Source organism: Impatiens glandulifera, chromosome 9, assembly GCF_907164915.1.
Source record: "Impatiens glandulifera chromosome 9, dImpGla2.1, whole genome shotgun sequence".
Lineage (NCBI taxonomy): Eukaryota > Viridiplantae > Streptophyta > Magnoliopsida > Ericales > Balsaminaceae > Impatiens > Impatiens glandulifera.
Window position 1 is genome coordinate 31709883 of NC_061870.1, and position 10877 is coordinate 31720759.

Consider the following 10877-nt stretch of genomic DNA (forward strand, 5'->3'; position numbering starts at 1 on the left):
TTTGTATATGAAATAAAGTAAGTTATATATGTTATTGTTGGTTTGATTTGAATTATAAAAATAGTATAATGTACCGTATTTAATTAAATAGAGTGAAAATATAAATTTAAAATGATTTTTATATAATTAATATTATTTTATTAATTTAATTATTATTATAAATATATTTAATAACTAATATAATTTTAATTATAATAAAAATTATAAATTATATTTATTTAATTTGAATATTATTAGTAATAGTAATAAAATAAAATAAATATATATAATAATATAATAAAAGAAATTTAATCACAAAATATATACATATCATATATATAGTCCAGTCAAGCTTTATTCCCAGTAATCGAGAATAGTTTTAAAATTATCCTAGATAATTTGAAGTGATCAGAGGGTTTTCCAGTGGGGCAAACTGCAAAGCGAAAAGGAAGAGCGAAAGATAGCTTAGATATCCTCCTGTTGTGGCACCGGATTTCCATAGTAGACGGCGGCGGAGAAGCGGCGGCGGTTGTTTCTACCAGATCCGAGAGGCTTAAGAGGTGAAGAAGGACACTATTATGACGACTACCAGGGGCGGAAACAGCATTAATGGTGCCGGACTACAGTCAATCCCCGCCGCGTCGAGGAAGATGATTCAGAGCTTGAAAGAGATTGTCAACTGTCCTGAGGCGGAGATCTATTCTGTTCTCAAAGAATGCAATATGGATCCCAACGAAACCGTCAACAGGCTTCTCTCTCAAGGTTGTTTCCTCTAATGTCTTCTCTGGTGTGCTCTTCCTTTGTTTGTGCTATATGTATGTAGAAAATTATCAGTTTTGCTTCTATTTTCTATATTCGGATTTGGTGATGTATACGTGGTATTTTTAATTCTGCATGTGAACTGACATAGGATGCATCTCTTCAATCATTAGATTATCAAACTTTGTTATGTTCTATTGATTTTGTAATTTCAGTATGCATGTTGACATATTCACCTTTTATAGACATTTTTTTTATTTCTTATTGTCAACCTTTTCAACTATACAGATCCTTTTCATGAGGTGAAGAGCAAACGTGAAAAGAAAAAAGAGGTGAGTAGTAGACATAAGACATGGACGATGAAATACTTTTGGATATGATTTTTTTCATAATGGAAAGTTTTCACTCTTCATTCATGATTATTTGAGAATTAATGCCTTTTCAGACTAAGGATCCTACAGAGCCCAAACCTCGGGGTGGTCGGGGAAGTAAGGTTGGTTCAGACCATTATTTTGGACAGAGTGGTGGATCAACTCAATTCTGCTCTTATGGTATGCAACATTTTATAAATTACAGATATGGGAGAAGATTTTATAAACCATTTCATTTAGCATGACATTTTTCTTTTGCTTAGAGCACAAGAAAGAAAATGGAGTAAACCCTTACATAGGTGCAGCATCTGGCATAACCAATAACACGAGTCGACTACCACCTTATGCCAGGTACTTATCAGTTGGCCCTAATGAAAGCGGAAAAAGGTACTTTGAATAATTTTTCTAGTTTTTCTTGCAGTAATCCCATCACCACGGAAAACAAGTTGATGCCAGCTGTCACAATTGATAGTGATTTAGTATCTCCACAACTTCACGGATATCAACCTGCTTGGTCAGGGACACCTGGACATGTTTCAATGGCTGACATTGTTAAGATGGGTCGGCCACATGGCAAAGTAATGAACACAGTGAACTCATCTCAACATGTCAACCACCATCATGTTCAAGCACCTAAATCTAAGCTTTCACACTATGATGTACATCTATCAGAGTATCCTGTTACTAAGGTTTCTGAACTGGACCACGAGACAAGAGTTGATACAGAACAACAATCTGCTCCTGATGATAACTGGCCCATTGATGACCATATACATGTGGACAAGTGCCCACTTGTTAAGGAACAAACCAATGCATCTGGGCTTAATGCAGATATATCTATCATTTCAATCAATAGAAATAGTCTGCTACCTCAATCTCAAGCAGATGAGGTGCGGTTAGGAGATGCCTCTATTGAAAATATTAGTTCTACCCGCATTGGATCTGTTTGCACCTCGCCTAGAAGGATAGATGAGGCCAATGTTTGCAATAAATCTCACTTTAACAACGAATTATGTTCAGATACTGGTTCTTATCAGCCGCACATGCATAATTTTGAGAATCAAGAAGGTGAATGAATATTATATCTTTTATGTGCTGAGCTTCACTTAATGAGCCTATCTGGAAACTTGTATTTTTCAGGATCATGATTCAGATTAATTTTTATTCATGATCCAAATTATAATGTAGTTGTTGCTTCAATTTGCTTATAAATTATTTTATTGTTCATGATCCAAATTATAGATTAATTTGGTACAAAAAAAAAACTATATCATGATCATATTATTTTTTAGATCATGAAACTATTTTCTAGTTCATTGTGGTTTAGGGAAAACATAACAAATGTAGATCTCTAGGATCATGATCAAGATGAAAAAATGGTCATCTGTAATAGTTTTGCATATAAGACAATATTGTATGAGAAATTTCATCAACCCTGAATATGGTTGCATTTGATCCAAACATTCAAAAAGCCCCGGATCTTGCACATAAGCTAATCTCTACTCCCGAGTCCAAATGCAATATAGCTTATTATCAACCATTATGATTGCTTATCAATAGATGAATTTACCTTAAACATCCATGATTGTTATGTTTGGCAGTAACACTGACTTGATATAGTTGATCTAGAGTTGTAACATTGAGTTTTTGTGGGTCTATTTAAGTGTATTTCTCTTCAAGATTTAACAAATAATCAATATCATCTATTTTATGTGTGCATTGCTTCCTTTAGATACTTGGTAGGTCCTTTGGATTTGTGCTGGGTAGAAACCCGCTCTTTCACTCATATTATCATTAGTCGATCTTGCACTGGAATTTTTTTTTTTAATTAATGTCAACTTCTTATTGAAATCGAAATTGGAACGCAAGAAACGTTCCTAAACAGTTTGCAGAAAAAAAGAGGGTGAAGAAAAAAACCCCATAAATACAATAAAGTTAGATTCCGATAAGCTCGAGATAGTCTCATCCGGTGCACATGCACTGGATATTAATATGTTTAGGGTGAGACTGTTTCTTAATTACTACATTTATAATGAATCTTTGAGCTCATCTTGAATGTTATTGGTTTACATTGCATCACTTTTTTCTTGTGGATTGCTTGTATAAGTGGATTTACTTTATTTATGTTCTATTCTTTCATTCCCATCTAGAAGCAGTTTGATACTTGATTTAAAGTAAAAAAATATTGAATTGTTTACTCAAGTAATAAGTGTGCAGTTAGTTATCCTGTTTCTTCTACTTTCCTTCATGAAAGTTTTTTATGGTTATTCCAGGCTAATTTGATTTAAAAATATACAGATGTAGAGGCTGATGTCCATGTTTCATCAATGACTACAAACATGCAGCATCTCAGTGTAGAGGAGGACCAGGAGTTACAGCTTGAAGTAGAAAATTCTACAGTAATTATTCCTGACCACTTGCAGGCCCAAGCTGCAGAATGTTTACATCTAAGTTTTGGAACTTTTGGTTCTGGCATTAGTGCTGCTTTTTCCGGGCCTTGTACCTCTAGGGAGAAACATAGCTTGGAGGGTGCATCTGTGGATGTTGCAAGTGTTTCATCTGCTGGGCAGTCTGAAACTAGGTACTTTTATTTTGGGTTTAGAGAATCATCTTAGTACTGCTGCTTCAAATGTATTCATGAAACTTCTCTTTATGCAGGAACTTGGAGTATTATGAGAATGAACCAATTAGAACAACAGTTGGTGAAAATCTTGGTCATATAAATTGTGCAAATGCTGAGAGTTATGAACCACCCTCTGCTTCAGAACCAACGGATGCAGAACCTTCCACATCTAGTTATGATTTTGGCAATCATCTAAACGCAGCATTTGCTCAAAATCAATCTCTCTCCCATATGCAGAACCTTAATCAATTCTCAAGTGCAATGGTAAATTGATTAGACTAATTTGGCTTTTGTAGTTTTTTTATGCCAGGGTTTTTTCCAGAGGAGGCTAGCATATTCTTCTTTTGTATTATTCATCTTTCGTAATATGCACTGAATACTTGTATTTGTTCAGTTTTCTTTCAACTTGTCTTGTTTTTCTTGCAGCAACCAACATATTCAAACTCTCAAACAAATTCTTTATTGGCATCAAATGCTCGAGCTACAAGAGAGTCCGACCTTTCTTACTCACCTTTTCCCATGACACGATCAATGGCTACAAAATATGGAAACGCATCATCTTCCATTGGTGGAGCAACGATTTCAATACCAGATGTATGCTGTTTGTACTCTTTGAAAATTATATTACTTAATGAATTTTATCTCTAACATGTATACGGTAAATGCTTCGTTTGAACTAGTTATTCCCTGCCATAGCTTTTTAAATTCTGTCTTTGCTTGATCTTTTACCCAATTCCATACCTGAAAGTGCTGTTTTCTAAGATAATCTAATATGTTTACATGGCCCAATTTTCACAGGCTGGTCTCCCTGGAAATAATTTAGGGACAGGGCCGACTCTTCCTCAGCAGCATCTTTCAGTTCATCCATATTCCCAGCCTACTCATCCTTTGGGACCATTTTCCAATATGGTTAGTTATCCTTTCTTGGCTCCTCAGAGTTATACATATATGCCATCTGCCTTTCAGCAGCAAGCTCTTGCCAGTAATGGCCCATACCATCAGTCTCTAGCAGCAGCAGCAGCACTTCTGCCTCAATACAAGAATAATGTTTCTTCTGTAAGCAGCTTGCCTCAATCTTCTGTATACGGCGGTTTTGGAAATTCAACCAACCAACTAAGCAACTTCCCTATGAATCCTCCGCCTACTGCACCGGGATACGATGATATTGGGGGATCCTACCAATACAATGATATCAATCACTTGATCTCTCTTCAACAGGTGTGTGCTGGAATTTTACTCATAAATCTGTTCTTTTGGGTGCACATGAATTATCTTGTTTTAAATGATTCTAAAATAACATTACTGAAGCCATGTCTTTGGTCTATTCCACATGACTCTACACTATTTATTATTACACAATATTACATTTAGGACTTGTTTGATGTAGTGTTTTTTTCAAAATAAGCTATATTTTTTTGGCAAAAGAACTTGGTTTGGTGAAAGTTGACTATTTAACGAGTATTTTATTTAATGAGTTTATTGAAGGTGGTTTAAATACAAATAATTCAATCTCTTATACTATTTACTTAACATATCCATCCCTACACCTACTTTTACAAAGTCCCTTAAGGAATTAGAGACATTTTTTTTTGTATTTGCTAAATAGGCGCATGGATAGATTTAATATATGTTATAAATGATTTTCTTAATTACTGATTGATTGTTCCTCCCAATCTTGAGCAGAATGAGAACTCCCCATTGTGGTTACATAGACCTGGTACTAGAACAATGTCAGCTGTTCCTTCAAACACATATTACAGCTCAACAAGACAGAACCAGCAGGCAGCTGGGTTTAGGCAGACTCAGCAACCATCACAGGATTATAGATACCAAAATCACTACCATTCACAGGCGGCCATGGCAATGGAACGCCAACACCAACATCAAAACCAAAACCCTAGAGATTCTCTAGTTGGGTCTCAAGGTCAATCCTCGAGGCAATCTCAGCAACTATGGCAAAATAGCTAGTAATCACCTCTTCGGTGCTAAAAAAAGGGTCTTGTATTGAGTTTGAAAGTAGCCAATCAAGATCTGGCTGGTCTTCTTCTCTATTAGATTCACTGTCAGCTGCTAGAAATTTTAATGCCATCTGCCCTGTTGGTTGATTGTGTGCACTAACTTGAATTAATCTTACCTTCTTTTTTTCTTTCTAATTTAGCAATCTGTTTTCCTGTATGAGCCAAGCTTTAGTGTGCTTCTATGTTATAATTTGAAGATATTTTCATTCTATCATGAACATTAGTCTCAAACACACCAAAAGCACTATTGTTTATTTCCCTGTAAGCATAGTTTGCATTCAAACTTAATAGCAATGGTCAGATTTTCAACAAAAAATATCTGTAGACCTCCCAAATCCAAATCCCCTCAACCCAACAAAAGAAAGCAAACTACAAAAGGAAATCCTTGCCAACAATTTTGACTCTTCCTATCCATTGATTTGCATCTAGCTTCTTTGTATGTATATCACTTGAGCAGAGACCTCGTAAAATGTTCACGAGCTGTGGCCAATGCTTGGCTTATAGTCTGCAGAAACAAAATGACGATAACATGGTGAATGACACTAGTAAAAATGGAGTAAAAGATGTCAATAGAAACAGTTATGACCAAAGTATGTATACCTGCTCAGATAGTGGTGCGTTAGAATCAATAGTATTGCTTGCAACCTTTCCAACAATGACATCTCCATCAGTTTCTAAGGTAATTCTGCAATAGAATATTTTCACCATTGTAATTTTGAAAATAACATGCAAGACATGAAGGAAAAAGATGGATGCATACCCGCCATCAACAATTTCATCGATGCACAAAAGAATGAGATCCAGATTCTCAAGTGCCTCCTTCTTCTCCACATTGCCCCTTGGAATGTATAACATCAGTCAGATGTTAGATTTAGCAAAACCATAAATAAACCTTAAAAATGCATCAAAACATACCTTAGAAGCAAGCCAACTGCATCGAAAAATCCCTGAAGCACACTGGCTAATATGATCTCGCTCTCCTCTTCACCTCCAGTTACAAAGAAATGAAGATCTTGGACAAACTTGTAAACAACAATATTACTCTCAAACATTCCTATCTCAGCTGCACAAGAGAATCAAATTGTCAGATTCTAGCTCAACTATAAGTTGAAAATGTTAATAATGCTTAAATCACCTTCTGTCCTTGCATTTGTCTTCTGTGTCTTGGTAAATACAGTTTTCTCAAATGCCTCCTTAGCTGAATTTGTTGCCCATTCGTCTGAAAAGTACTTAACAGCCACTCTTTTGCCCTCCGAATCCAGAAGAAGAATGTTCTTTACTTTAGGGCAGCAATCCTATACAATCAAGCAAGCAAGCAAACAAAACAATTGATTCTCAAATAAGCAAACAGGATTGATGGACTGATTTCAACCTCAATTTATGAACAGATATGTAAATCTAGAAACATGATAACAAGAATTCACACCACCATTTCAACAAAAGTATTCAATGAATCAGGACAACTTAAATTCTACACAGATATATAACCTACAAATACAGATCTAACTCCAACCCACATATGAATGTTGTCCGATCTCAAGCAAGATACAACATTTCCGTAATCTAAACACATATAAGAAAGACCCACAATCGGGAGACCATAGCCTGTAGAAAACGAAGTGAATCTAAAAGAGATTGAGCATTTCACAGTTCAGCGCTTAGATTAGAGAGAGAAAAATGAAAAATTGGTAAGAGATCTGACCATTTTCTTCCAGTTACGTCGGCGCAAAAGTCTCTTGCTCCTTCAAAGATTCTGCGGCAGATCGCTTCCTTCGACCTTGAGATTTATATATAAGACAAACTGTTAGTCGGATCCGCGCGGGATCTTGGGACATAGAAAAAAACATTGTCAAAATAAATACCTATTTAATAAAAATTAGGAAAATGTTAATGGGTCGGATATGATAATCGGGTGCCGGTTTAAAAGATCGGTGATAAATGGAATAAATATGTTTATATTTTTGGAGATTTTTTTTAATTATGAATTCTTATAGTACCTCTCTTATATTTTAAACATTATAAATAATATATATATAATTACATGTTAGAACCTATAATCTTATAAACATGACTTTTCCAATATACTAATCATCATAAATAATATTTTCATATATACTAAAATTTTATTTTAATTAAAAAATATTTTATTGTATAAAGTTTAATAAATAAAATATTTGTTTTTAAACATAATATTCTATTTGTACTTAACTTCAATTTTTTTTAGTGTAGGTATTTTTATTTATTTTTAAATATAATAAACTATCATGATCTTATAGTGATTTTTAATTTCTTTTAATAACCCCTCTTATACTTTAAATTATTTTAGTAATTTTTTTGTTTTATTATTTTTATATTTTAATATTATGTTTAATTTTATTGTATTAAAAATGAATAAAAAGACTTAAAGAAAACTCCGCTTTATCAATAAACATTTTAGACTTAAATACATGCGTTTACTTTTTATCAAATTGATGGATACTAAGGCGATAACTTTTAGTCAATAGTGATAATAAAAAAATTATTTAAAAAACGTTGTCATTTTTTCTATTATTAGTTGTTCAATGAAAATTAAAATAAAATAGAATTCAAAAATGTTTAAAAGTGATAATTAAATAATAAGAAAAAGGTAACATTTTGAAAATAATTTTTTTTTATCATTGTTAACTTAAGGTTATCGTGTATTTTTTATTTTTTAAACACTAATTAAAATATCTATATCTCTGAAAACATATAATACTCAAATGTCTTTATTATTTAAAAAACTGTTAAAAGTATTTTTAATAAAAATTGAAAGTAAAATATATAATTTTTTTAATTGGTTAAAATATTATTACTTGGGAGAGATTCACTTATTTTTCATGAGGTGTTTTATGATGATGTAATTAGCTATTGGATTAAACCCTAATCTATGTTTCATATTGAGATTGGATCACCCTTTATGATGAAGAAATAAGAAGCTTAGTATTTTCCTTTCAATTGAATCACCCTTTATGAGAAAGAATTAAAGAAGCCTATGTACTTTCCATTCAATTGGAGATCATCACCCTTTATGAGCAACAAAGTAAGTAGCTAGAGGGAAATTTGAAAGACAGAATGGAAATATGATGATCAAGTTTATATAAGCCATTTACTATCTTCTTTGTAGGGTGGGTAGGTAGGTACATACATCTTCTTGCCCTAGATAACTTTGGGAAGGAGAAAGGAATGCCTGCAAAGTAATGAATGTCACCGTTTATCAGAAGTTCTAATACCCACATTTGATGATTATCTAACAGCCAAATTGAAGATTCAAGTTTGCAACTTTTTTCATGTTCATTTAGTTTAAAATACACAGGTTCATGTGGAATCAATTCTCTATTGTCCTCCCCATATGGGTTTCTTCTTTTTGTGATGAAATACGATAAGCATAATACACAACAATGGCTATATAATAGTGTAGAGAAAAATAAAAGAGATCACCTTCTCTTCTTCTTTATCTGGAAACTGGTTTCTGCAAAAGAGCTGTCAAGAAAGCTTCACCATTCTTCACCCCACTAGAATCTGTCTTTTTACCAGTTGCCCATTTCACCTTCTTGTAACCCAATTTCCCTATCAATGGCGAATACACCTTCTCCAGATCCACTGACTTACTAAAGAAATGATCAATCCACAAATACCCACCTCCTCTTAATACCCTATCAACGTCATAAAACAAGAATTCCATCACTTCAGTCGGAATCCATCGATTCACTGCCCGACTGCACCTTACAAGATCCAACACTCCATCAAACATCGGCAGCCGCTGCTGCAGTGGCACGTGAAGGGGAATCAGCCCTCTCAAAGCCACTCCTTGGTTATTAGGAACGCCGAAATTCATGGTAGTAGTTACCACCGTCACGTTCTGAAGCTTCATCTGAGCTGCGAAAGTCCCAGTTCCACCGCCGATGTCGAGTGCCAATCTGAGAGGCGATTTCGCAGCTTTAGAAATCTGAATCAACTGGGAGATGGGTAGATCCAGATCTGATTTGTAAGATAGTAATTTGGATTTCTCCATCTTCATATCGAAACCCAAATCTACGTTTTGTTTGGTTAGACATTGGAATGATTTACAAGTGTATTTGGTCCAAATAACAGCATCATCTGGGAGTGGAGAAAAAGGGTTTGTAGGGAATGAAGAAGAAGAAGGGATCTTAGTTGGGGTTTTAGAGAAGCAACGGCGACGGGGGAGAGGATGACAGCCGCGGAGAATGAGGGCTTCGGATACATCGTCGTCAAGAGGGCATATAGAGAAGGGAGTGTAGTTCATGTACTTGTATAGCAAATCGGGATGATCACTACAGGAAGAACCAATTGGAGAGAGGTGGGTGTAGAGAAGGAGGTCGGAAGGGATCGCGGCCTTGGTGGGCTTGGCGGAGGAGGTGGAGGAGGATTGAGGATGGAGGCGCGTGAGGTGGTTGATGGTGGCGCGTATGGTTTGGAGCTGGCGAACTAGGTAATCGGGGACTGGTGGAGGGGAAGGGGGTTTGGATTGGAGAGTGTTTGAGAGATGGTAGAGTGAAAGAATGTTGGTGGCCACCATGGCCAGTAAGAGGAGCAAGTTCAGACTCATCTTTGAACAGAAAGATAGAAAGAAAGAAAGAAGATCTGCAAATCGATCGGTTCTTCTCTTTACTAACTCCCCACACTCCCAACCCACACTTTACTACTGCATACTAATGGCAGCTTCTCTCTCTTGTTTGCGAATCTTTGATCTCTTCAAAGTCTTTTCTTTTCTTTTGTCAAATTTTCAACAAAAGTCCTAAGGTGAACAGGTTTTGCGGGTTCTAAAAACACTAACCTTATATTTAGATCCAGATCTGATTTATAAATTGTCAATTAGTTTATGAATGATATCACTGTCTTGTAATCTATTATAGGATCTATCATAATGAAAATTTTTATAGTAAGTGGATCTTTACAAGACATAATAACTAATTTCATACACTTTTTCTTCATGCTTTTCTTTCTCTTTTTATTATTAATATTTATAATTTTTTTTTTAAAAACTGGAATTCATTAGGTGATGTATAAATATTTGACTAGTTGATAGAAAATTTAGATTTATACGGTTGATATGACATATTTATATATTTTTATTATGAACCCATT

At 34.6% G+C, this 10877-nt stretch overlaps 3 protein-coding genes across 4 annotated transcripts; 1 reads left to right on the plus strand and 2 right to left on the minus strand.

Annotated features, from left to right (window-relative positions):
• Nucleotides 1–367: 367 nt before the first annotated feature.
• LOC124913938 lies at nt 368–5909 on the plus strand. 2 transcript variants are annotated; one of them, XM_047454382.1, is made up of 10 exons: nt 368–741; nt 1027–1070; nt 1184–1289; nt 1373–1460; nt 1519–2177; nt 3408–3690; nt 3768–3996; nt 4159–4326; nt 4531–4950; nt 5416–5909. In XM_047454382.1, the coding sequence occupies exons 1-10, from the start codon at nt 558–560 to the stop codon at nt 5698–5700; spliced, it is 2466 nt and encodes an 821-aa protein (XP_047310338.1). In that variant the 5' UTR covers nt 368–557; the 3' UTR covers nt 5701–5909. The 2 variants fall into 2 exon arrangements, with proteins under 2 accessions (XP_047310338.1, XP_047310339.1); XM_047454383.1 differs by having other exon boundaries at nt 369–741; nt 1531–2177.
• Nucleotides 5910–5976: 67 nt separating this feature from the next.
• On the minus strand, nt 5977–7581 carry LOC124913939 (coatomer subunit zeta-1-like). Its single transcript, XM_047454384.1, has 6 exons — nt 7453–7581; nt 6886–7045; nt 6666–6813; nt 6511–6588; nt 6351–6435; nt 5977–6255 (listed from the first exon to the last, which is right to left on the minus strand). Exons 1-6 carry the CDS (start codon nt 7453–7455, stop codon nt 6196–6198), a joined length of 534 nt encoding a protein of 177 aa, XP_047310340.1. The 5' UTR covers nt 7456–7581; the 3' UTR covers nt 5977–6195.
• A 1113-nt stretch (nt 7582–8694) lies between these two features.
• Nucleotides 8695–10497, minus strand: LOC124915040 (probable methyltransferase At1g29790). Its single transcript, XM_047455688.1, has 2 exons — nt 9210–10497; nt 8695–8958 (listed from the first exon to the last, which is right to left on the minus strand). Exon 1 carries the CDS (start codon nt 10336–10338, stop codon nt 9223–9225), a length of 1116 nt encoding a protein of 371 aa, XP_047311644.1. The 5' UTR covers nt 10339–10497; the 3' UTR covers nt 8695–8958; nt 9210–9222.
• Between the last annotated feature and the right edge of the window lie 380 nt (nt 10498–10877).